General features: G+C 31.0%; 3 protein-coding genes and 2 long non-coding RNA genes across 6 annotated transcripts; 1 reads left to right on the top strand and 4 right to left on the bottom strand.

The window, feature by feature from the left end:
- Positions 1-16: 16 nt before the first annotated feature.
- On the bottom strand, positions 17-4404 carry LOC107362311 (uncharacterized). The gene is made up of 3 exons (XM_015929345.3): positions 3367-4404; positions 1831-1983; positions 17-1751 (listed from the first exon to the last, which is right to left on the bottom strand). Exons 1-3 carry the CDS (start codon positions 3776-3778, stop codon positions 463-465), a joined length of 1854 nt encoding a protein of 617 aa, XP_015784831.1. The 5' UTR covers positions 3779-4404; the 3' UTR covers positions 17-462.
- A 403-nt stretch (positions 4405-4807) lies between these two features.
- On the bottom strand, positions 4808-7519 carry LOC107362310 (uncharacterized). The gene is made up of 3 exons (XM_015929344.3): positions 5517-7519; positions 5124-5429; positions 4808-5060 (listed from the first exon to the last, which is right to left on the bottom strand). The coding sequence occupies exons 1-3, from the start codon at positions 7288-7290 to the stop codon at positions 4936-4938; spliced, it is 2205 nt and encodes a 734-aa protein (XP_015784830.2). The 5' UTR covers positions 7291-7519; the 3' UTR covers positions 4808-4935.
- Positions 7520-7630: 111 nt separating this feature from the next.
- Positions 7631-10147, top strand: LOC107362313 (uncharacterized). 2 transcript variants are annotated; one of them, XR_001568650.3, is made up of 3 exons: positions 7631-8058; positions 8119-8483; positions 9821-10147. It is a non-coding gene; the product is annotated as an uncharacterized LOC107362313 (long non-coding RNA). The 2 variants fall into 2 exon arrangements; XR_001568649.3 differs by having other exon boundaries at positions 7689-8058; positions 8552-10147.
- A 2610-nt stretch (positions 10148-12757) lies between these two features.
- On the bottom strand, positions 12758-14641 carry LOC149094801 (uncharacterized). Its single transcript, XR_016198075.1, has 2 exons — positions 13938-14641; positions 12758-13353 (listed from the first exon to the last, which is right to left on the bottom strand). It is a non-coding gene; the product is annotated as an uncharacterized LOC149094801 (long non-coding RNA).
- Positions 14642-17759: 3118 nt separating this feature from the next.
- Positions 17760-24323, bottom strand: LOC107362768 (tetratricopeptide repeat protein 39A). Its single transcript, XM_015929895.3, has 14 exons — positions 23936-24323; positions 22981-23152; positions 22515-22647; positions 20752-20884; positions 20445-20547; positions 20203-20380; positions 20045-20112; positions 19897-19956; positions 19738-19829; positions 19505-19669; positions 19240-19357; positions 18743-18857; positions 18565-18673; positions 17760-18374 (listed from the first exon to the last, which is right to left on the bottom strand). The coding sequence occupies exons 1-14, from the start codon at positions 24094-24096 to the stop codon at positions 18158-18160; spliced, it is 1824 nt and encodes a 607-aa protein (XP_015785381.1). The 5' UTR covers positions 24097-24323; the 3' UTR covers positions 17760-18157.
- Between the last annotated feature and the right edge of the window lie 1869 nt (positions 24324-26192).

The raw sequence follows: 26192 nt of genomic DNA, 5'->3' as shown, positions 1-26192 counted from the left end.
TTCACACACCCTGAGGTTAGTATTTTATTAAGTTTCATTTATTTGGCATCGAAACAGTTTATACAGTTATGATTCAATCAGCTTTCATAATGTGTTGAATTAAACAATAAGAGTTTCATTTTTATTTGAATGCTTAAAATGAATTTAGAGGATTTATTTTCAATTTCTAGGTTGTTTGGCTAGGGTTGTAAATATGAATGTAATGATGAAAAATGACAATGATGAACTTTGTTGATGGTTACAAAAAACAAGGTGAAAGTATTTGCTGGCATTAAATTGGAAACGTTTGACGTATAGATGTAATTAATTAATGTTAACAATAATGAAGTTAATAATAATAATAGTATGGCAAAGATAATATTGTTGAAAATACTATCATCAGTGGAAACCATAATATTATTTTAAACAGACTAAAGAACTAAATTTTCATTCTCTTTCAGGGTTCACTTTCTCACACTTGATTCACACAATTAAATTTTCAATGATCAATTCAGGAGGTGCAATCATCTTCTGAGGATCCAAATTTTTACCAATCATCCCATTATTACTGTTGGAATCTTGATCATCATTGAGGACAACACCATCCCAGTTATTTCGAGTTAAATCCAACCAAAGGATAACCGCTAAAGGATAAAAAAAGATCAATGTGACTGCATGGAAAACGGTTCCAGGATAGTTTTCAATGGTGGCATTGAATACGGTTGAATAAAAGATGGACGAGATCATTGGAGCACAAGATTCGATACAGGCCAGAAGAGCGTAAACCTGTCCAATCTCATTGAAATCAATTACCCGAGAAACAAGGGATCGAAAGGCAATCGGAAGAAGTCCACTGAAAGCCCCCGAAACGAAAGCAATGAAATAAGCATAAGACTCGAGGATTCCTCCTTTAACAATAGTTGATATCATTATGGAGATACAGCCAATTCCAGCCACTGTTGTATCATGGAGGTGAAACTTGTGAATTAAAATGGCCGGTGAAATGGTTTGAACAATCAATGGAATCAATGTTAAGGCTGAATTAACATAGGAAAAGTATTCAGCATCCCAGTGGTAAACCTTTTGGGTAAATTGATATCCAATTACGGCTTCTCCCAGATGACCAATCAATGCCACTGTCATGCCCATCATTAGGTGCCACAAACGCAGTCTACCCTTGTTTGGACGACGACGGCAACACGTTTTAATCATATTACGAACATTTTCCAGATTGAAAATATCTTTGATAAGCGTCATCACTTTGGATCCAGATTTTTTGTCAGTCTCTAAACGAATAATGCAAAGCTCATTGACGTCCACAGGTTTGATTCCGTTTTCATAGGATTTAATCATCTTATCGTCCAATTGTAATTGTAATCCGGACAGCTCATGTTTCAAATCAATCATTTCATTTTGAGGGGCCTTCAAGGTGTTATTGATGGAGTTGTTTATATTGGTTTTGTTTATCTTCTCGTTTATGATGTTATTGTTGTTGATATTGTTATTGCTACTATTTAGATTATTGTTATTATTGTTGTTATTATTATTGTTAGCAGCACTATTTAAAGATGTACTTGTATTGCTTTTGGTTAATGATTTATTTGATTCATCGAGTGGTACTTCCTCTTTAAGAAATAATAAAATCCAAATGATGTTAAACATGTTAGCTCCAACGGTTATAATAAAGACAGCAATGTAATTACGATACTGATTCGGAAACCAAGGTTTTAAGGCCAATATTTTACCACCTAATGCTGTTGCAACTGGAAAACCTGTTGAAAAGGTTCAATAGGGTTGGATAATGATCAAATTCATATAAAATAAAGGGTAAACAATCAATATAAATCTTACCAGAGAAAGCAAAAAACTCAAGTACAGAAAAACGTACGGATCGATATTTGACTGGAGTCATTCTCGTCGTATAAATATAAGTTCCTGCAAATACTAGGCCGATTCCTCCTGAGAAACCAATGCAGATGAATGAATATAAAGTCGTAGCTGGATCTAAAAAAATCAAAAAAAATAAATATCAATATTAGTGAACAATTTAGGTGCAAAGGTTTAGTTTAATTGGTATACCCTTTGTAAAACACTGGTTTGTTTCAGATCTTCTAGCTACTTCAACCTAGTGAGTAACTAGCCACTGGACATTTGTAATTACTTGATCAAGGATACAATGGTGTCTTTCATATAGATTGATGTCCCATTGATTGAGACAGTTAATGAAGCAACTAACATTCATTTGTGAATTTAATTTCAATTTAAATCTGCATTCAATTTTCACCTTTATTAAGAGACATTTCTTTCATCTATGGTAAGATTTAGGTCGTTAATACTATGATTAATGATTAATTTTGCTACGAATAACAATTGGAATTCAGGAAATTGCCAATTAACTGATTGTGGCAATACTCAATCAAGGTTGATATCGTCTCATGCCTCTGTATGGAGGAAACAATCTCAAATTGTCTATTTCCCTTCAACATTGGTAAACATTTTGATTCACAGTCAGATGATTGATATAAATGGCTCGATTTTTTTCTCCAAACTCTATTCATTATTGCCCATTAATTTTAACAATCAAAGGGGAAAATTAAACAAGATTAAGTGTTTCTTAAAGTTCAAAAATACTAACATGTGAAAGATTCGAGGCATGAAAAATGCTTGTAAACAGTTAAGGCTCATTTCATGAAATAAACTTATTTAATAATCATCAATCCTTCATCCTCCTATTACTAGGTCATTTATTATCTCAATTAGCTTGATACTATTGAACTAGACTATCAGAACCAACAATTTAATGATTGATGAGCTAAAATCAAATCAAAAATCAAAATGTAGAGCCAACATAAATCAACTAACATAGATACGTCAAACCATAAATCTTAAGTAATTTGATGTGAGATGATTTTTGAATACATTACAATTTTCATTTTAATTATGAATTACTGACCGTCTGAAGAAAAAGTTCATGACCAATGAATTCCACTTCAATCTTAAATTGAATCTCATCATTGATTTCTCATGAATCTAATATTAAATCTTTTGTTTTAACCTTCTTCAAATAATTGAATTATGGCAATGATTAACATCAATACATTCAACAGAAGCTAAGCTTTCAATCGACTTCGGTATTTTGCTTGTTTATCATTAGGAATCTTTAGTTGAATATTAATGTTGAAAAATTTGGAAAATGAATATCTGATTAATGAAAATGAAAGCAATTCAAAGTTTAGATATTAATTGTGTATTGAAGATATTGAATATCATTTCAAATTAGATATAAATTTACTATGAAGGGTTGAAGGTGGATTTGGTTGACAGTTTAAAGGTTATGGGTAAAAATGAATGTTAGTAATGAATCGGAATTGATTTTGTTTAACTTACGTCTTTCAAAATAAACACAATCATAAATAACCAGCAAGGCTTGGATAATTGCACCGACTGCTGGGGCTGATAAAAGGTATTTAAGATGACTTGGATAGGAATCAATCCAGTAGCCAATGAATAGGGAAAGGACCACTCCTGGAGTTGTTGCGATCAAAGTTTGATAATTTTTCAATGTTGTTGCATATTCAAGAACACGATTTTTTTGAATTTCAAATTGTGGTTCAGCTGCTTGTAAATTAAGACAGAAGTTACGATCATATTTTAATTCATTCAGACAAACCTTGTCTTGAACTAATTGATTGAGGGTTACATTGGGTAACATAAATCCAAATATATACACAAACATGAAGACATCTATACGAAGTAGATTTATAAGTTCAAGTATCTCCTTGCAGGTAAACTTATTCATTGTCTTTTCACTTGTCTTTTTTATTTTCTAATTGTTTCGCTCGATTTTGGTTTACCTTTAATTTTGATATTTAATCTGTAAATAAATGTGTAATTCAAAGATACACTCAGTAAATCAACAGTTTAATAGTTATTCAATATAATTTGTGTTCAATTTAATTTCAGGTTTATAATTGCAGTTGAAAAAATTGAGCTTATTCTGGGAAATTCACTGAGCACAAATTTTAATCAAAATGGTCGACAATATGAACATGATGAGGTTAAAAGGTAAAAATTAGTTGATTTAACGTCAATTTGATTATCACTGATGTCCATAAAATCATTTTGTCTAGGAATAATCATGAATGGTAATGTTTGACGGAATGCAAAAATATAAATGAAAGACTGTTGAATGATTGGTATAAGTTGCGAGGCCCGAGTTGGTTAGGCTGGTTAGAGCAATGAGAAATCAATTGTTAACCACATCGATTTAGATGATCAACAAGATGATCGACTGACTGAGAAGTGAAGATTAAATGATCAAGATTATTAAGAAAAATGTCAATTCCTTCAAGGTGAAAATTTTCATCTTTTTCCAGCTTTCACAATTTGTATCATCATTCTTAATTTATTTACTCTTTCGATATTTCACTAATATGTCTATTTTTAAACGCACAATAACGGATCTAACTCCTCACCCTCATTCATCTTTTTATCATACTCAGTCTGTCAGTCACTTATTTCTCAATCGTCATCTTCATCTATTCAATGATCATTTAACCATTTATTATTTGTGAATCTTTCAATGAAAAAGGCCTTCCAAGGGTAAACTTTGGTATCATTAAACACTATCAACACTTAATATCAATTTAAATGATTAACAGTCAAAATTCGCCTTCAATTAATCTATAGATTCTTCATTCTTTTGTCTTATTTTCGTCTTCTCCGACCAACCGACTACTATGATCGTACTAGTCAAACATACAATATAGACTCAGATTGATCCATCAATTCACTCAACAATTCAATGAAATTATGAGGCCCTAACCGATATTGAACTTGACTCTCCTTTATTTTTGGTTGTCAATGCAATACAAAATAGCGTTTTATCATTTAGTGTCTTGTGCTTCCGTTAATTAAATTTTTTAGTTTAACATTCTTGATCAAGGCGAGCGACTTCTATTCGAACATCTCTTTAAGCCGTTGACTACATAGTAGTGCACCTTTTCGAGCTTCAGGACTGACTATGGTAAAGTTGAGGAAACCATGCGGTAAATCTTCCATGACATCAAGATTAACTGGCCCTGAAATATGATTGAGAAAAATGTCATTAGTTTAAATCACAAGATTTTTAATTCTATCCTTACCTTTCCATAATTTAGCCATTGTAATGCTCTCATCTAATAGTGGACAGAACTCTGAAGTTAAAATCTGCATAGGGATTTTACTTAGAGAATCAAATTTTTGATATGTTAAAGGTGATGCATACGGTGTATGAGTTCGATCAGCTAGAGTCTTTAATTTCTTGGAGAAGTTTGATTTATCACAGATAAACCATGGTTGAGTTTGATTTGATGACATAGATATTACCAAGGAATAAGTGGCCAAGAGAAGACGTTTCACATTCTCAGCAACACCATCACATGGATCCCATCTAGGTAAACTTATACTTTCTATAAAAGGTTAAAATATAAAGTCAGAATAAGTAAAAAGTCAAAATTTAAAATAAATTGAAACAATTATATGATGATTGAACCCACCTTCAGTCGCTACTTGATCGTCAACGATATTTCCATAAACACCTCCACATGTAAGCAAAACGCCAGGCGAGAGAAGTGGATCTATTGCGCCCATAACTCGTGAAGGACCGACCAGCGGCGAGAGGAGGAAAGCGCCATAGATTGAGAAAATTCCATCCGGAAGCCTTAGTCTTTGGTCACTAGGATCACGATTGGACAAGTCATTGAGAGTTAAGAGAAGTGATAGAGCAAGATTAGCGCCTGCTGAATCACCACAGAAAATAATTTTTTTAGGTTGAAAACCAATAGCTTGAGCTACATCAGGAGATCCTGAGGTAACCCAAAGGTATGCGTCGAGAACTTCTTGTAAAGCGGTCGGGAACTTCTGCTTCAAGGTGTAACCAACCGAGAATATTGTCATGTCAGGCACATCGTGTGCCCATTGTCTGAGATAATTTTCATGTGAATCTGGAGAATGAGCTATAAAACCTCCACCATGAACGTGGAATAAAAGATAACCTTTACTTGTATCTCGGTTTGATTTGTGAATAAGACGACATTTGATAGGTTTTTCATTAACAGAAGGAGTCACTTTTCCACCTGGTTGATTCACCACAACATCTTTGCCATCTCTGGTGTACACAAATGTGTTTTGTGGGCTAGCTTCAATATTTCGTGTTTGAATCCCTTTGCCAAGAAATAAAAGGGGTATTAAACCTTTGCAAACTACTTTGTAGTCCAAAATTTCCCATATATCGAAAGGATAGGATGTTGATGGACATTGTGTCCATTTTGTAAATAAATCAGCTCGATAATCTCGAGACCAAAGTGTTTTCAATGAAAATGGAAACAGTTCCCCGAAAAAAGCAACAGCAAATATATATACTTCAAAGAAAATTCTCATCGATTTACAAAACCAGAAGGCTCCAAAAGATGAAAAAAGTCGCAGTAATTGACTTTGACTTGAAGATGCTTCTCTTAAAATATCGACAGAGTAAGCACTAGGTGGGACAAATAGAGGTAAAATGGGTTTAGATGATTGATGATTAAAATTTTGAGGTTCTGTCAAGTTGTCGGTGGAAATTTCATTGCCTTGAACATTGCTCTGATGATAACCATCTTCATCAGTAATGGAAATTACTTCATCTCTACTGACTGGTATCACTTTTTGCTGTTGTTGTTGCTGTAGTTGCTGCTGATCTGCAAGTTTTTGTTCATCAACTGAGAGATTATTAAAATTTTCGTCAACTATTCCACTTTTAGTAATCTCTCGAAAATTAAGAATATGATTGAGAAGTCTCAAATAACTGGCAGTCAGCAATTCTAGATCATCATGGATAGATAGATCGCTAAGACGATCTTTCAGCATATTTGCCAATTTTGTACAACTACGAACAAAAGTCCAATATCCATTGGCATTAACTTGTTGAAAATTATATTCATGAGCAAAACTAGCAATTTGAATAACTCCTCCATAAAGTTGTTCAATGTTACAATATAATTTAGTTTCGGTGGAACTGTGCTTTTTTAAAGATTGAAACAATTGGGAAAAGGCCTTTTCAGCATTTTCAATGATTGAATTATTTACAAGTGATGGTAAAGATGAATCGAATAAAGTAGAAGGCAAAGGTGAAGGTGTCGATGAAGAGAAAAACGATGAAGATGATGATGTTGGTGATGATGGTGATGTCAAAGAAGGTGGCAAGTCCAGCTTACAATCGTTCTCTGAAGGTTCACTTGGATTGGGCGGGATAAAAAGTGACTGAAGAATATCAAATAAAGAATCGAAAACCATGTTGTCAAATTGGCAGAAAAAACACACGTAAAGATGAAAAAAAATATATTAAAGATAATTAACAATAAAACATAACAAGAATTCTGAGGTTTTAAAAAAACGTTTAACAGAGGAAATGAAATATTTATAAAAAGGGTAACAGTTTAAAGCATGGTAACAGATATAAAAATTATAGCAACATAAGTTGAATAGTCAGAGTTGAAAATTTAGCAAGGTTTGCATTTATGCAGATGATGATGAAACTGTTGGATTAGACAACAAGCTTAAATACAGTAAGGTGAGGGAGCAACAGGGTTTACTGATAAACAAGGGGTGTGAAAATATGAGTCAAGTGTCTTTTTCCCTTTCAGTGAGTGTCCCTTGAGAGGGAAAAGAGTAAAGATAAGAGTAAAAGAACCTCTAAGGATTCGACATTTTTGAGTTCATGTGATCCATTAGCTTATCGTTTGTTAAAACTGATTTCGTTCTTTTTCTTCTTCTCTTTCTTTGTTCATCTACAGTTTTCTTGTTTTCTCTGTTTTTTCTCTATCTTCTTCTCTCTGTAAACCTCTCCTATTTACTGACTGGTTTTGGTACTCTATTGTCTTATTTATTTTTGTGTTTCTATGTGATCATCTTTTACTAATTATCATTGACTGCACCGCTAGATAAAGACAAGGAAGAAAAATCTGTGAGTGACAATTGTTAAACTATTTGATTCCGGATTATTAGGCAACTGGAGATCTTGATTGACAAAGGAAGAGTCTATCTAATCTTTAGATACAAAAGGTAAAAAAAATAATCGAATGAAAAAACAACTGAATTGATAAATTTATTTATTTCTTCTAGCATCAGGGTTTTCCAGCAAGTTATCCCTATTCAACGAAAATTCATATCTAATACATTGATTAATCTTCAAGAGGAATCATGTGTGATTTCAGGTTAAGCTGGAGGATCAAGAAAAATTACAAACAGAGACTAGAAACACGATTTTTCAAATGGCAACCTCTTCTCTCGTGGTGAATATTACTATAAATTTTTCCTCCATCTGGCCATCGCTATGACGATTTGGAATTATGTAACTGGCTATGAGCTCTTGTGCACTTAACACTTGGAATTAATTGATCACTCGAAACCTAAAAAAGCAACCTTGGGCGATCATCAAGTGAACAATTTTCTTTTTTCTGTTGTTTTCCTATGGATTGGACTGAAAGGTAAATAAATTTTCAAGGATTATTGAATCATTTTGTGATTATTCTCATAAATTTTTCGTTCTCCCCAGGTAATGTTAAACTGCCGCTGGTTATTTTGAATCATCAACCAAAAGTAACCAAACAACATAACCCTTTGCTGACTCGTTAAGTTTTAAATATTGCGGCTAAAAATTACATGATATAACTTTTCAGCATAAATCTTTCGTCTAATGCATTATTACATTATTACTCTATTACATAACCAGTTATTGGGATCAATTTCTTCCTTGATTTTATTATCGTAGAAATTCAGGAAAATTATTCTCAGAATCTCGGTTCAATCTTTCACTTTCCTCAACTTTATTTCATCAGATTCTATTTTTGGTCTAATCAACATGTACAATTACCCTGCTAACATATATTTAGCTGATTATCTAACGAGATTATATTACTCGGTTAAGCCTGGAAGCTTCAATTGTTTGATCCTATTGTTTCAACTAATAGCTGAACTTTATCCCTTTATCCCTCTTCACCTATTAATTGTTTCATTTTGTAAACAATTACCGGATAATGTCATTAGGGAAGTCTCGTTTTCCGTATTATTAATAATGAAAGTTGTTTTTCAATTATCAATAATCAAATTACTATTCCAGATAAAACTTCTTCTTCTCTTTTATATTACGAGTCAGTCTGAATTTAATGTCCATGTATAGCAATTGACTTAACATCATTAGAAAAAGTTCTTACCATTTGCCTCTATAGCTCGATCTGAATTCAGGGTCAAAAGAAGACTATATTCTGCCGATAATTAAGTAAACACGTTTTTACAGGCTTTAACCAGAGATTTAAGGAAAATTATAGATTCGATTTCTAGTTACTAATTAAACAAACCAATTTAACCTCAAACTATTCTCAACTGATTTATACTGTAAACCATAATCAACCTTTTGGTCTCATTATTGAACCTAAAAATGCAGACAATCAGTTAGTTAACAACCTTCCTAACCAGATTTTAAGCTTCAGGCTTTAATTCAACTTCCTTTTATTAGCCTTTTTCAAAAAAGGCTTATTTGGTTTGAGAAAAGTATTTGGACTCCGAATTTCAGTCTTCAAAAGGTTCCTGCTTTAAGACTCAGACTCTTGGGACAATAAACATTCAGAATAAAGCCGTCTTTGTTTGAAAACATGACCAATTTGGAATATATAAATGGATAAACAGATAATCTAAGAAAACAATTGAAATGAGTTTATCCACTTTTCGTCCCATAGGATTAACCATGTTTTTATTGTTACTGTAAAACAGTAAAATTAATCCACATGAAATGTTCATTTTCTAATCTAAATTTTTTTCTAATTAGTCTAGGAAACAACTGGTGGAGTCAAGAAGTTGAGAGAAACGCCTAGAAGGACATTTTCAAAGGGTCATTTGGTGGAGACTACAAAGCTTGATTGGCAATCAGATGATCACAATGCCATTTGTGGCCTTTCAAATTGAACAAAAGTTTATTGTTGATTTGTGAAATTTCAACTTATCTGGCCAACCGCAAAAATTAATCAAGACTGATCAACTTAATTGTACTCTAAACTTGCTGTTCACTGAAGCTTTATTGGTACATTTTTTATTTGTTTATAACAATTGAATTGTATTACAAAATGTAATAACATGACAATTAATCAATCCTTGACCTCAAGTTAATGGTCAATTGAAAGAGATTATATTTAGAGACAAAAGAGGCAACATTAATTGAATCATCAATCACGAATTTGATTATCATTAGATAATAATCACAGACCAATTGACCAGAATGAATTTACTACTTGACTCTTTGTGTGAAAGTCAAGGAAAAGGATCAGACACTAACCAGTAGCACCAACCATCGATTATTGTAATATTAATTATAATCTACTGTGCTAGTTAAACGATATTTCATTCAATGTAAGATTTGATCAAACTCCAAAGTGATTCAATTCAGTGTACAAAAAACCTTGGATAATTGTTGTTAATCTAATTGTTGCTATCTCTTTTACCATTATCAACTTACTGCAAAAGTTCAGGGAAATGATATTAATTCAGTTGAAGGCATCCAAAAACTGATGAAACCACAAAATTAGAAACAGGAATCAGTTCAAGATTAACCAGATTGAAGATTTAGGAAATTAAAAACACCAATTTAATGTCCGTTTAGATAATTTTACAATTTAATTCAACTTCCCAATACTTGCTATTTTTAAAACGACATTTCAAGGACTAATATTGTAATTTGTTAATCATAAGAATCCCAATCAACAGCTGATTACAATTAGTTTTCACTATTGATACAAAATAAAGCAACAATAACTAAACCAGTTTTGTGTGTTACCCAAAGAGTAACTCTTTGATGTTACCAGACTGAAACCCAATTTTAAGAGTTGATGAACGAGTAAACCCAATGTTTTGGTTTGTTGATTAGTTGATTAGTTGTGTCTTTAATTAAAGGTTGAATTTAATGTGTAAATAATTGTCTTGCCCTCTTGATTTGTCCTTGTTTTTCAAATAATTACAATGGCTAATGTAAGTTAATGGTAATGTTGATTTTGATTGTAGCTAAAACAATAAATAGACTTATTTTGCTAATTGACATTTTTTTCCATAAATCATGAATCAAATTGCGATAAAAATAACTCAATCTTTGGTTGAACAATTTTCTCGGCAAATCAATGAAACAATATTTTCAAGATTAATCAAACCAACAATTTAAACACCAAACTAACCTCCAAATTGTCAATAAGTAAGGTTTAGTAAAATTGTTGGATGTTCAACTAATCAAGTCGCTTAATTTAATAACCATTTTAACTCACTGGTTTTAGTTAGTTGATGATGCACATTGACCTTTATTTGTTGATTAAGCATAAATTTGTAGTTAATTTTATCACAATTTATATAAATTTGGAAAAACCTGAATCATTTGTCATTTTTAATCAACAACTAATTGATTGTCAAACCGAGTTACATTTACAGCTCAATGAATCTGTCAAATCTGGTTTCATCAAGTGACCATTGATTCAACAATTGATTTCGACACTTAAGGATAATAAATAGATAAGCAATTCAACTGTATTTAAATGACCAACGAGCAATTTACTTGTCCATTTTAATCAAGCAACATAAACATTAAACGTTAGGCCTAAAATGATTTTAGCTTTTAATTTCCAAGTTAATTTTTTAAATTATTTTCGCCATTTTATCAATTTGATTGCTAAGAAATGAATCCAAAATTGAGTCTCGTTTGATATTTTCCTAACATCGAGTCATGTTTGGGTGAACAGATGGATTAACTCCGAGCTTCTTGATTGTCCGGATCAACCCGATTATTTGTTTTTGGGACAATTAAGGGGCTTGATCTGATGATAAATGCTATTGAACTACAGATGAAGCTAATCAAGTTTATCAACCAATTGAACCGACAACACTAAAGATAAATGTTGAAAACATTTTCTAAATACATTATCATCTCAAGGTAAATGATTAAAGTCAATTGAATTATAATAAGTGAGTGAATAAAGAGTAATTGTTTATGATTGAATTGAAAGCAACAAAAAAAACTATCAACATCTTCACATTGATATTTGATTGGATTTGTTATTTTGCTGTTACAATCAAGGTTAATAGTTAGCAGATTGACTGTTAAACAAAAATGCAGTTTAAATCAGTTTTGAACGCATTTCTCTGGACAATTGATTGGTAAGCAAATCTATTAAGTTAACTGTTATGGTTTGCGTCTAATGATTTATTGATCCTTTGTCAAGGTAAAATTAAATTGTTTGTGAACACAAAGTTAGTTTTAATTCAATTCAATGTAACTAAGGTTAAACAGGTGAACAAAAAAGTGTTCAATTGTTGGTCAATTTTAACTGGTTGACCAGATTTGATAGCTTTCGATTAAGACAATCAATTGGAAATTAGGTGTTGATCAGTGATCATCATATTGACCTCCATCATTGGCCTCTTTAACCTATCATTTCCTATTCATTGACTAACCATTAACTCAATCAATTAATCACCATTAGGATAGTGATGATGTTAATACAGTTAATAGGATCTTTCATTGTTTCAATTGAGATCAATATTGAAAGATGTTTTGTTTTGTTTCATTTTTTTCTGGTCTTTCAACCCAAAACCCATTTTCTGGAATCTTTTGTATCTTTGAATAAGATTTAATTCCTGGTTTCATTACAAATGATTATTTTTTGCTCGACAATTGTTGGTTAATTGTGACAATTAACTTTATTGTTTCTTGTAAAAAATGGACAAAATATTTTCGTTCAACAATTTTATTTGAAAAAATGAATGTTGTTTTGATCATTTGATTGACTTACATTCATGAGACAGACTAACAATGGAAGCTACAAGTATCATGAAGAAATGAATTTTCATGAAAACAAATTAACTCATCAGGTTATTATATAATGATTAAACATTAAGATAGCAACAAGTTTTGAATCATCTGATGCTTTTTATATCTTCAGGGTTATGTCAATGTTTCTTCATTTGTTTTTGTTATTTGCAAATGTAAGTTATCTGGTTTACCCTAAAGGGTTATTACAAAACTCAGAATCACCAGTTTCTCAGGATCATCAAAACAGATTTTTGTTTGTTTTGTTGATTATTCGGAATTTGTCGATAATTGTATGAGCAGATGATCAGTAATACGAGTCTTGAATAATGTGAACAAAATGATATCAATAATTTCAAAATTATTCACCAAGAAATTAATGGCTTTTTGTTAAATGTCAATGTAATGATTTTATGGATAAAACTATAACTTTCCCTTGATTACCTTGATCAGATTTACCTTCATTCAATCACTAATTATTATTGAATTCAATATAAAAGGTTTCTGATGAAGCAAATCTGTTCGAGAAGGAAGAGAGGAAATAATGTGAGAAGTTAAAACAAGGGCAATTTTGCAATGCAATGACAAATCAAACTTGAAAATCGTTCAGATTAAGGATAACAATTAAGATACTATTGGAAAAATCCCTGGTTAAATTGTATCAATTTGGGGTAATCATTGTCAACCTTGTCAAAATAAACATGTGAATAAGAATGCATGAGGCTAGAACCACTGAACATGTTGATAAAACTGGAGCTAGTGTTTTATTTTCACTTGAAATATTGGTTTTCATGAAATTTGAACAGGTTAATTTATCAATCAGGAGTACTAGTTGATGAACTACCAGGTTGGGCGCGTTTACTTTGCCAATTGTAAATTCAACTCTTATTAGGTCCAAGCTCAACTAAAAATGTTTCAGCGATCAAAACAGATTCATAATGAATAATCATCAATTTATGTTAATTTGGCAAAATAAACGACCTAACCTGGTAAGTTTTGAGAGATTTGATAGCTGATTCTGAAATTCTGGAATCATTTGGTCTGTTAAATGTGTGGTGAGCACTGATGGGTTAAGATATAATGGGTAGAGATTGTGACTTACCAAGGAAGACGGAAGTGATGAGTCCGCTGCAAATGGAGGCATTTTGATGTTTGTAGATAATGAAAGATGTGTATTGATAGAGATGAAAACGATAGAAAGCAATGAACACTCAATTTGGACCCAAAAATGTCCTGGTGAGGCGAGAGGACACAGCGAAAATGATGCTGATGTGCAGATTAATTATGATGTAGTAATCAGAACACTTTCAAATCAAAACAACCAGATTTCTTCTCCTTTTTTTCAAGTTCAATTCTCTCTTTTAATTTTTTCATCTTCTTCGCTTTCTAATCAAATCCCTCCCTTAAACTGGTTCCTTCTTCTGGTTTCTGTTTTCCTTTTTTCACCATCTTCCTCCTTTCATTATCGTATTCTCCTTCTTTTTATCATCATCTATCACCAATTACCTTTGTTTTCCTTTTCTTTTTGAAAGATCCTTTATCATTTTTGGCCATCCTACGGAATCAAATGATTGATAGAATCAAGTTAATCTTAAATCCAACGGAAACAATGAACAGCTATTCAAAACAACTATAGATAGCATCAACGGTAAACAGTAAAATCATTTCAAGTTCAATGACATTGATCCTTTAAAATCAAAATCCTGGTTTCCATCAATCGGGTCCAATATTGTCTAATTGTTACCAAATCTAAATAATAAAATTCAATTGTCGTCTCACAGATTACAATAGTTAGGCCTAAAACTTTTGATAAAACATTTTTAACCCGATAAACCTTTAGGTACCAATGGTTACCATATTGGGTAACATGATTGGCCTAACCTTTGGGTTTCATTGAAGCGCGATTTATGATTCACATTAGTTTCCTCTAATAATTTCAACCAACTCCAGTAATAAATGATTATTTTATTTAAAGGGTGTTAAGGTTTATTTCTTGCAAAATAGAAAAAGGTAAAAGCGATCTTATCTGAAAATAAAGATGAAAATGGTGATAACATGGCGATAAATATGAATCGGTCACTTTCATTTGCTTGGGTATTTTGATTAACCTTTTATCTTTGTGATTTCATCTCTATCTTCAGATAAGATCTTTTTTCTTTCCCCTGTTTTTGCAAGAAATAAACCTTAACACCCTTTAGGATAAATATGATTACCCGATTTCATTATCACCCCAGGCCATTTTTTTCTGGTTATATTTACAAATTGAGCCTCAAAACTAGAATCATTGTTTATGTATTTACTCTGATGCTTGAATTGTTTACTCAATGATTGAACGATTCTAAAAACACATTTAAATTAAGAGTGAAAGGATTGATATAAATATCTTGTTAAGCTAATATAAGATTTCATGTATCAAGATAATCAAAATTACGATAAAATGGGATAAAAATGACCATCATTATCCAGTTATCAAGTTAAATCCAGTGTTGTTAGCAGAAACAATTATTTTTAATCAAATCACAGACTCCAGTTAAACAAACCAAAAAACAAATATGAATGTTGAGTACTTTTTTCTGGTTCTAGTCCAAGTCTCATTGGTTTTACATGTACTTTACATTATTAGTTGTAAATGTTAAGTGTAAAGCCAACAATTGACAATTGATTTTTATGGTTGATGATCAGTTCAAGGGCAAATCATGAACAACAATGTCAACTATTAAGTTACTCTAACCTACAACTGTCAACAAGTTTAATTACAATTAAAATCGTCAGGCTAACAAGGATGTTTTCAAATGTAAATTTATACATCACTTGCTGTTTCTCATCTTTCCAAAATTTCCAACAACAATAACTGCGGAATCATATTGATTCACTTAATTATCTGTTTCTTTCCTTTTAACAGTTACAATTAAACATGATCACCTATCATGATAAACCGTAAACTGGTCAAATGTAAAATTGGACAACTACAAAAAAAGGTCAACAAAAATCATCTAAAAGCTGAACTTGAATACAAATCTTGTCTTCAAGCAACTTTATTTTGTGTTCAGAACCTCATATCCGTAGCTTGATGAAGTTTTACAGGCTAACTAATTTCGTTACTAAGTCAATGACAGCATTGATAATTTGAATGATCAGTAATATTATGATAAGAGGTTCATACTTTAATCATAATTTCCTTTGATTGTCGAAAAATTTTCAATGAAATTAAACGTTTTCGTTCAGCATTTTAACAATGTTTCAAAACTAAACAAATAATTTATTATTTAAATCTAATTTTGATTGACTTTTCTTCTGATTGGTAAACAATTTTTCATCATTTACTAAAAATTATTACTTGGAATTTTAAGGAAAAAAAGGTTGAATTAGATTCATTTTTCACAATTTTGCTACTTCGATTGGTCAACACATGTAAATGTCCTTCATTCAGCTGCAGTGGAAAGCCTGAGCATGAAATGATTGGGTTTACACTTTGGGAGGCATTAGACAGTCGATTAAAATTTAAGGTCAATTCATTTGAATGACCTTCTCTGGTATTATTTGAGTCCATTTTATTTCCTTAATAGTTTCGTTTTGAGATTATTTGGTGAAATTGAGGTCAGTTAAAGTGATTTACCGTTTTGAATAGGAGGAATACGGAAAAGGTAGCAACATAATTATACTGTAATTTAAGTATTGCTTTTTTTGTCCTAAAAGATTTACAATGAAGGTTTTGTGACGAAGATTATTTAAGGTGTTTTCCAACATTGAGGACCTATCCGGTTGTTAACAATTTAACCAAGAATCTCAGTTAATATCACAAGGAAAGTGTCTCAATCGCTCAAAATAAAAGTCATTCTTTCATCGTTTGAACAATTAAGCATGGTGAGCATTTCATTTTCCCAAAATCTTTTAGATAACAAATGAAAGGTAAACTAAAAAATATAACAAAAATGATGTTTTCACATGCCAGTTGGGTAGTGAGGGTACAATACAAAATGAGTGAAACAAAAGGCTCAATGTGCACGTTCAATGAAACCTAATTGCTCTATGTATACCAATAGACGATAAATGCTGTTTCTCAAAAGTTCCCATCATGCTACTCATAAGACAGTTTGTTGTTAGTAAGTCAAGTTAAATTACCCACCAAATATCGGAGTAAATTCGGAGCGATTGAAATACTTCCCTTGTCATTTAAAAATACAATGTAATACAACTGGCAAGGGAAGCACATCAACTGGTACGATTTGTATTAATAATAATATTAAATATAATAGTTAAATTTCAGAGGACGTAAAAATAAGAGACATTCGTTCTCACTCTTCTCGCTATTATCCATTTTAGAGTAAGGATTGTGGCCACTGTATAGTCTGAGATAACTACTATTCCTTAATTGATAATGCTTAAATATAATGATAAACGGTTTACTAGCGGTAAAAAGGCCAAAATCCACTAAATTTTAATATTTTGTGAAATTAATATCAACGCCATCTAAAGCTTGTAAAACTCACTATCGGTTAAACAGGTAGAATAATCAAGTTTCTGTCTTCATCAGACAGAATTATTAATAAACAGAACTGTAAGAATTTTGAATATTTTCATTTTAGTATCTTTATTAGTAAGCTTTATCATAATGCTTTTCGTTGTAACGCTATTCGACATTTCTTATCCTGAACCATCCTCTCACGCTGTAAACTTTTTTGCAATTTCCTCATTACCCTGACTTTGTATTAACTTTGTAATAAACAATCAATCAGCAGTGCCTTAAAAGCTTCTTTAAACCAATCTCTAAATTTCTGCTACTTTTACCTACAATAACTGAAAATGATATTTATCATGTAACCTAAATGTCAGTTTATAAATTTCATTGAAATTTATTCCTTGAATCACGTCAAAGTCAGAATCCTCCTTGGAAGTGTGTTGGAGTTAGTTTGGCAGCTGAATATAGTGTGAAAATAGAATCCAAAATTTAATAGTTTGGTAAATTTTAGATAAAAACAATACAATATCTTGAGAATTAACAACCCAATGAACCGATGAAAGACATAATCACTCATTTTAGGTCCAGCCATAATGAGTTTCATAAGGTAAGTTTTACAAATTGTTGATAAATCGTCCAATCATAAATCTTTTTACAAAATACAATTAATCAGAATCAGATAATTGCAAACTCGACTGAAGAGAATATAAGTTTACACAGCTTAATAATTATGCATATCACGGAGAGATTCATTGTCACAAGAAAAAAAAGTTGAGTATAGGAATGAAGTTTGGACTTGAAAGTCTTTATCACAATTTCGAAATAAAAAATATCGAAAATTTAGATAAGAAAATAATTATGAATTAATTATTATTAACTTCTTCTTTGCTTGCTATGTATCTGAGAGCTGCGTGAATTCTGATGTGAGCCAATGCTTCAACGAAAAATCGATGATAATTATCTCGAGCATTATGCAGCCATTCCTTTGCTTCTTTGAATTTCTCTTGTTTCATGTATGCAAGTCCCATTTCCATAGATGCATATGGTGGAAGGTAAGTTTCCTCTGATAAACTCTCTTCACTGTAATAAATTAAGCAAATAAATTAATCAAAATGTAAACCATCATAGCTTATCAATTTCAACACTAACAGGTATAATATAAATACTTGAAGGATAAATTTTAACTAAATTTGTTCTGATAAAAATTGAATCAAATTAAAATGAAAACATTGTTTCATTTCACATGTTTCAGAAACAGTTTCATACTTACTTGTCAAGAATTTCTTTAAAACATTCAATTGCACTCGGAATATTGTTCATGTAACGCAAAACGGTTCCCTTTATCAAGAGGAGAGTTGCCCGTAAATCAAAAGTATCATCTGGTGTGTAAAATGGATAAAAATTGTTAAAATCATGAGCTTTTGCTGAACTTGTTTTTATGTGCTCACCATCTTTGTCTTTTAATAGAGATTCAAGCTTTGCATTGACCTTTGTTAACATTGGTTCAAGAAGTTCTGGTTTCTCTTCAGCATTGGTGAAAACGTTCCAAAAGTAAAAAAGTTCCTGTGACAAAAAAGAAAATATTATCGTCATTTGTGGCTTCCGGGTTTAAATGAGTCCAAAGGATTCAAATACAGATGCATTTCATGATACTATACTGTGAATTACAATTATTAACGCATTGATTCATCCATTGATATAATAAGAAACATATCCATTACATGAGAATGTTTCGTAACAATTTCAAGTAAACTGTGATATCCATTCTCAAAGTAGTGAGCTTGAGCTATAATGCATTAATCATTAAAACTCCTCACAGATCTGGTGGAATAAATATTCAACCTATTGTTTTCTCATATAAGAATCAAGCATTGTAAATCATAATCAAGTGTAGCCAAGTTTGAATGGATGAAAATTCGATAATGGTAATGATGAAAAATCTTACATAAGCAGGTAAGACAAGTTTCCTATTATCTTTAAGGTAAAGGGAAGCCTTGGTTACTGCAAACTTTTCCTGGGGAATTGTTTTACCAGCATATCGTATTTTAAGCTCTGGAACTTTTCTGTAAATAATTGAATAAATGAAATAAACAGTTAAACATAAGTTGATTTTAACCGATTGCTGTGTTACATTAACCTTCTTGTTACCAATCAAGACACAAGAAAATTATTTCATTTACAATGATTACAATGTGATATAAAAAACTCACTTCATGGCTTCATCGATTTCTTTCTTTAAAATAGGATCTTTGTTTTCTTCATATAACATGCATTTGAATGCAGCAGATTGATAAACGTTGGTTGCAGGCGAATAGGAACATGTTTCGTATAGTGTGTCAGCTTCCTTGATGGCATTTGTCCAATCACCGAGTAAACTAAAACAAAATATTCAATCAAAGGATTAGTGGTCTATTGGTCAACTTGTTATGATGTAAACACATACGCATAACACCAAACCATTTCCCATCGGCAAATATTGTGAACTTGTTTCCATTCTGTACACAGAGAAATAGATTTCTGGTAATGTGTAATAGCCTAGAGTATAGAGACATGAAACATGTTAGTTTTGATCAATTTTATCAAATACGAATAAAAACCTCACCTCATTCAGGTTTCCTTTGAGTTCACTGTATCTAGCATGGAAGTACACAGGGAAAGCAGACTGTAAAAAGGAAATAACAAATGTAGTGAAATCAATAATTGTTTCCAAAAATTGCAAAGAAACTAAATTATTTAAATAGACTACTTACATCAGGATGATGATTGTACTCATTAAGAATAAAAGATTCAATCATTTCAAATTTAATATTTTGAACACCTGAATTTGTTTAAGCAGAAAACACAAAAATTAAAAACAATTTCTTCTAGAAGTTATTTTTTCTCACTATGATCTAATGAGTCAACTTACCCATAATGGGTTCAATGTTAAGATAGAAACCTGATATACCAAGCATACCAATTTCACTTAAGACACATTGACGAACTTCCATTGCTTCTTTAAGACATGTTTCAGCAAGTCGGCGATCTCCTGAAAATCCACAAAAATGTAATACTTTGAGCACTTTATCTGGCAACATTGAAACAAACTGTAAACACAAAAAAAAACGTAAGTTAAACTCTCATAGCTTATAAAGCCAATACGAAACCTACCAAATTGATTGTCCCAGAACAAACCAGTACTCCTGTATTGAAATTTATCCGACTCTTTTCAGATTCATATTTACTTCGAGTATTCTTTATTTCTTCCAAAATTCTAGATAAATAGAAAACAAATTTATAATTAGTAGAGATTAAAACAAACGAAATCTGAATTATGAAATTAAAACAGAAGTCAAAATATAAATGGTGAACCCAAACGGAAAAAAATTGAACTAAAAAGTAAACATTGAGCACCATTAGAGTTGAAATGAATTAACAATTTCAATTGTTTTGGGTCATTTATAAATCTTGAACTTACTTGAGTAAATTGTTAGCTGATCGAATAGCCAAAGCACTTCTAATTAATGTGATTATCCTTTGATCTGAGAAGACGTTTAACATTGTGTATAAAAATTCAACTGCACAATAAAGCAGTTCAGCATGAATTTGTTCTGAAAATGATGAAAAATAATCTTTAATATTGCGATCAAAAAGCGGAAAAATCAATTTAACTCAAATTTAATTGCAAATAGTGGCTATTTATTTCAGTTGATTTGATTTTGCAAAAATAGCAGGGAAATAGCACAAGTCTCATAAGTTTCATGTGCCATCCTTCAACAATCAAGTTTAATTCCGTTTAAATCTTGTTATTTCTTGTTAAATCCTGTATAATCAATGTATTTTAGAGTCTAACTAGACAATGAAATTCAATTCAACCTAAAAAACAAATCAAATTATATTGAAAGGGAAACATTGAGAGTATTTTGAAACAACCATTAACTAGTAGACGTTAATCCAAAGACAATCAACTCGAGCACAGCAACTTGGAAGAAAACAATTGAATCAAAGTAAAACAATTACAGGAAATTACTTTAAAGAATGAAGAAGACAGGGAAAAGACTGAACAGGACACTGAATGAACTGGTCGTAAAAACAAATGTGAAAAATTAATCCATTAAGAATGAAGTGAAAATTTTGAAGACACTTTCAAGAAAAAGTGATTCCTATTATCGAGTCCAATAGCTCCTGTTTTTGTTACATTAACATGAATTTGATTTGAATAATTTTTACCCTTTTAGAATAGAAAATAATTTTTAAAGATTTTTACTAATCAATGAATAGTTCATAACCATGAGAATTTTTGGAATCATTCTGAAAGTGTCTTCAAAATTTTCACCGTCTTCTTCAACCTTGGCAGGTTAGTTTTCACACTTGTTTTATGATCAGTGTCTTGTCCATTATTTTCACTGAATAGCAAAGATATCAGAAAATATAAATTATTAATGGATTCGAGTTCATTTAGTTAATATCTTTAACAATAGTTATCATTAACTCTTAAATTATCATGAATTATTGAATCTAATAGCAATAAATATAACCAGAAATGATTCCAGCGAAACAGTCGATTTGAAAGACATTACAAGGCAAATCCTTTAAATGCTAGGAAACTAGTTTTATCAATTTACATTATTGATTTGAATTATCACTGTCTTTAGCTAATGTTGAATTCATGTTGAATTGAACATTTGTAAATAAGGAAAACTAATCGAAATTGTCTTTTATAACTTGTTTCTGTGTTTCAACAAATTGTCTAAATTAAATCATTATTGTTACAATCATGAGCATGATCACCGTCAAAAATTTGATCATCAATTTCATTGAAGGACAATTAGATGAGAAATTTAGTTTTCTTTCAACAGCTATGGTCTAAAAATATAATGTCCAGTCAATAAATTTATGAATCGCCATTCAAATTAGATTTTACTATAAATTAGAGTTGATCGTCATTTATGTATTTTATGATCATTTAATGGTGAAAGTAATAGATAAAGATTTAAGCCTAAGGCTGCTTTGAAATGTTAAAGTCAACTTGTTGTTTAAGCTATCAAATTAGCGACTTTCAAGGTAAGAGGTTTGTTGTTGCAATTGAATTGGTTTCAAAGAGTTAATTATATTTACTAGAAAACAGAAATGATTGATCAAAGGTTGACCCAAAGATGCGTCTTAAGCTGACCCAAGAAGGCAAAGATCAGTTGATTCGCCAGCTATTGCAGTTTTTTAGGTTAATCAATATCTACTTACCATCAGTGTATTGATTGTAATCAACTTTACGAATCCATGAACTTAAACTTTCCATCAAACTATTTGATCGTCGTTTTTTGTTGATTATATTTGAAATGTGACGAAGAGATTTTTTTCCAGCCTCTAATTGAGTCTAATTGAGTGAATGTACTTGATTAATGATTTTGATTATATTCAGAACCAGTTGGACAAGCAGTTACAATATTTAATTGCAATGTCTTGTAATCATTGTAAATTGTTACCAAATGATTTTCATTAAAACAGGGAAATTGACAAATCTAAAAGTTGATTAGCTGATTAAAAATTATCTTAAATTTTGGATTGCTTTTCAGTTTGCTAATTTTTCATTCTCAATGGATCAGTTTAATATCTCTCGTATTATTAGTAAATTACGAGATTTGTTGATTCAATGTCTAATTGTGGGTTGACTTAATCGGAACAATTTGTTTCATTAATAGTAACTTACCGGTTCAAGTGTAAATATTGCTGACATGAAATCGAGCAATGATTTAGTAAAGGCGTAGTAAATTGAATCCTCCATAAATTGTTGACAAAATTTGTTTGCATCTTCAAGCTGATTTTTATAATACAGATTAATAACAGTTTCAGGATAAAAGGATTCATGGAAATCTGGAATTCTGAGAAATGGGAAAAATGTAAATTAGTTGTAAATTTATTGAAAAATTGCTAAGAAACAATTAGGTTTACCATTCAATTTGAATGCATTGGTAAGATTAATGGATACATTTTTAAACCATTTTACTGAATGTTATCAAGTAGATAAAAGGCTCAAAAATCAGGCAATTGACCTGACATATTTTCATGGTGAAATGACCTTAGACAAGCCGCAGGGTTTTCAACTAATAAACTAGTCTACCTGGTTGTTATTAACAATATTAAGATGAGTAGAAAATTTGAGTTCATTGATTCCAAATATATAAAAAAGCAAATAATATCATTTACATGAGAAACAATCGTAAACTCAATTCATTTAAATTGTCAAATTGATTACATCTCTATGAACGTTCACTTTAGGTTGAATGGCTTCACCTTACGCCTAAATTTATCACTTCTGGTAACTTTAAGATAACCTTTTCCCGATGACTACCATCCAATCACCATGAAAACATCTGTAAATCAACTTTTCAACGTCATTTTCAATCAAATGCTCACTGAAAAAGTAAATAATTTATATAAACTGTTAACTAATCCATTTACACAATCAGTCTAAGGAAGGGAATACAATGAAAACTGTTGCAGATGATTTTACATTGGATCAGGTGTTGGGTTGAACGGCTGACAAGATACACCTACATAGGCCTGGTTTTACACAAAACATAAATTTCAATGCTTGTTATAGATTTACCTTTAACGGGATAAATTAGATTGGTGTTAATTAGTTAATCTAAATTATAACTCACCTTATAACTTCAGTTGATCTGTCCATTGGTGGTTCATTACTTTTAATTGTTCCGTTGGTGTTATCATCTACTGAAGCACCTTTTGAACCTTTCTTCTTATTATACCCAATCTGTTGTACATTTTGAATGGCAACTTTTGTATTCCCTTTTATTGAGGTCATCTTTTGAAGAGAAACGGATGGTCAAAGGTTATCAATCAAGATAATGTAGATATTATGAGAGTTTACACTAAATTAAAATCAAGCTTAAATTAAATGATTGGGCATTAGAGACAATGGAAAAGTAAGTTGAGATTAACACTGAAGGAATAAAAAAATAAAAGTTGTTGTTGATGGCAAATACAAAAACAAATGGCAAGATAAAGTTGAGGTCATTTGAACATTGATAAACTATAAAATGATTGTGAATATCTTGACTTAGCGCGTTTTACTCACTTAATCATCTCACTTGATTATTTGTCTCCCATTTGTACAGTAAACTTGTTCAACAGCAATAATAATGATGATAATAACGACCAAACGAACAAAATCAAAGTGAATCTTTTGCTTTCACTTTTTTTTGCTTCCATTCATCTGCGCAAGTTTATGATCAAAATTGACAATAATGGGGTTTAACATTAATGTTAATTTCTGATTAATTTAGCTGTTCAATTTGCTTACAATTTAACTAATCAATGGTCAGATAAAAGATTTATCCTGACTTTTGATTCTCATTACCAATATGACCTTTCCGAGTGACCTTTTCAACAGTTGAAAAGCTTTCTTTTGTTATTGTCCATTATGAAGTAGCTTTTGGGTAATCATGAATTAACTCCTCATTGACTTACAAATAGCATTAATGGCTACTGATTTAGCATCAGAAGATTATTTTATAATTGCTTTGTTGATCTTTCAAAGTGTAACTAGGATTAAAATTAAATAATTTAAACCCTTTTTTTGTCACTAATTGTCTCTGTGATTGAAACAGGTTTATTTTGATGCCTTTGAGCCATGACAATATCAAAATACAAAACTGCTAATAATAAAATCTCTCACGTAATTTTATTTCATCTGATTTTATCATTACTTAACTAGATACTTAATGAATCTGTCTTTTTACCTGTTTAATGAGACTTGAAGACTTGAAAAGGGAGGTGAAAATAAAAATTTTACCCGATTTTCAATAAATCAGGTTAGGTAACGTCCTAGATAAGTCCACTTTTACTTGTTGAGAAAATTGAAAAATAAGAAAAAAGTTGCGTTTAAATTTTTCTGATGGCTTAATTTTTATTTCATTGCACCTTGTTACAGAAATAAGAATACCGTAATCTAAAAACAGATCCACTCGAACGTATGAAGATGAATCCGGACAGTTACACTTGTGGTGAATGGTCAGATACGGTTTGCACGACCGATTACAAAAATTATTATAAATTCAGTTTCTCGAGTTTTTGTTTTGTTTGGAGTGCTGACATCTAGGTGAACTACAGGGGGAAATAAATTTTGCATTTTAAATGGGAGTGATTCCCCTTTAGTCTTTTACCCTACAGGGGGAATCATTGAGTTAGACTGATTGCTTCAATGCAAGATTTAATTACTTCCCCCTGTAGTTCACATAGATGTCAGCACTCCAAACAAAACAAAAACTCGAGGGATGACTGTAATATAATTTTATTTGTTTGAATTACAATTGTTTAGACTTAATTGAATTGAATTAAATTGAAAAATGAAAAACAATTTGGACAAAAATTAAATTATTAGGGAGAGTAAATGTATAAATAAAGTGATGAGATGGCTTTCATGAGTTTGGTATTATATCAGGTTGGTGAAAAATCCAAATCAAAAATTTAGTTGCGTTGGAGTTCAATTGATTCTGAATTGGAATGATTTTCCTGTTTTGAAAGATGGTCTAGTTGATGTCCAGGTTTTGACAATGTTGTGTGTTATTCACTCAGGTTGATTGGGAGAAAAAATCAGAGAGTTAGTTATGGCTGATTTGATTAATTCAATTCAATTTAATTCTGGTTTCAGTGAGTTTTGTTATCGGAAAAAGAAAAAAAAATAATTGATTTGGATTGCCCCTGAAATCGGCTAAAACAGTTAAAAATCAAAATTAATAAAAAAATCATAAAAATTTTCCCAAACTTGATTCGAACCAAACTACATAAGCGTTTCATGTCACTTAACTGCTGCACCACTGAAGGTGGATGAAATTACGCATCAATTTTTATCAAAACATAAATGGCTCAACTTTAAACCCAAAAATCTAACAAGGAAAA

Source organism: Tetranychus urticae, chromosome 1 (assembly GCF_039701765.1).
Source record: "Tetranychus urticae isolate SD_2017Ah chromosome 1, NJAU_TeUrti_SD_1.0, whole genome shotgun sequence".
NCBI lineage: Eukaryota > Metazoa > Arthropoda > Arachnida > Trombidiformes > Tetranychidae > Tetranychus > Tetranychus urticae.
This window is presented reverse-complemented; position numbering and strand designations above follow the sequence as displayed.

Bases quoted from the DNA above. Each gene is read 5' to 3' on its own strand.
- LOC107362311 (XM_015929345.3), bottom strand. From the start codon at position 3,778: ATGAATAAGTTTACCTGCAAGGAGATACTTGAACTTATAAATCTACTT. The intron at 1,984-3,366 runs GTAAGTTAAACA...TGATTTTTTTAG, and splicing joins TTGTGTTTATTTTGAAAGAC to ATCCAGCTACGACTTTATAT. The intron at 1,752-1,830 runs GTAAGATTTATA...CCTTTTCAACAG, and splicing joins TGAGTTTTTTGCTTTCTCTG to GTTTTCCAGTTGCAACAGCA.
- LOC107362310 (XM_015929344.3), bottom strand. From the start codon at position 7,290: ATGGTTTTCGATTCTTTATTTGATATTCTTCAGTCACTTTTTATCCCG. The intron at 5,430-5,516 runs GTGGGTTCAATC...AACCTTTTATAG, and splicing joins CGATCAAGTAGCGACTGAAG to AAAGTATAAGTTTACCTAGA. The intron at 5,061-5,123 runs GTAAGGATAGAA...ATCATATTTCAG, and splicing joins AATGGCTAAATTATGGAAAG to GGCCAGTTAATCTTGATGTC.
- LOC107362768 (XM_015929895.3), bottom strand. From the start codon at position 24,096: ATGACCTCAATAAAAGGGAATACAAAAGTTGCCATTCAAAATGTACAA. The intron at 23,153-23,935 runs GTGAGTTATAAT...CCCATTTCTCAG, and splicing joins AGATCAACTGAAGTTATAAG to AATTCCAGATTTCCATGAAT. The intron at 19,830-19,896 runs GTGAGGTTTTTA...TCTATACTCTAG, and splicing joins TCAAAGGAAACCTGAATGAG to GCTATTACACATTACCAGAA.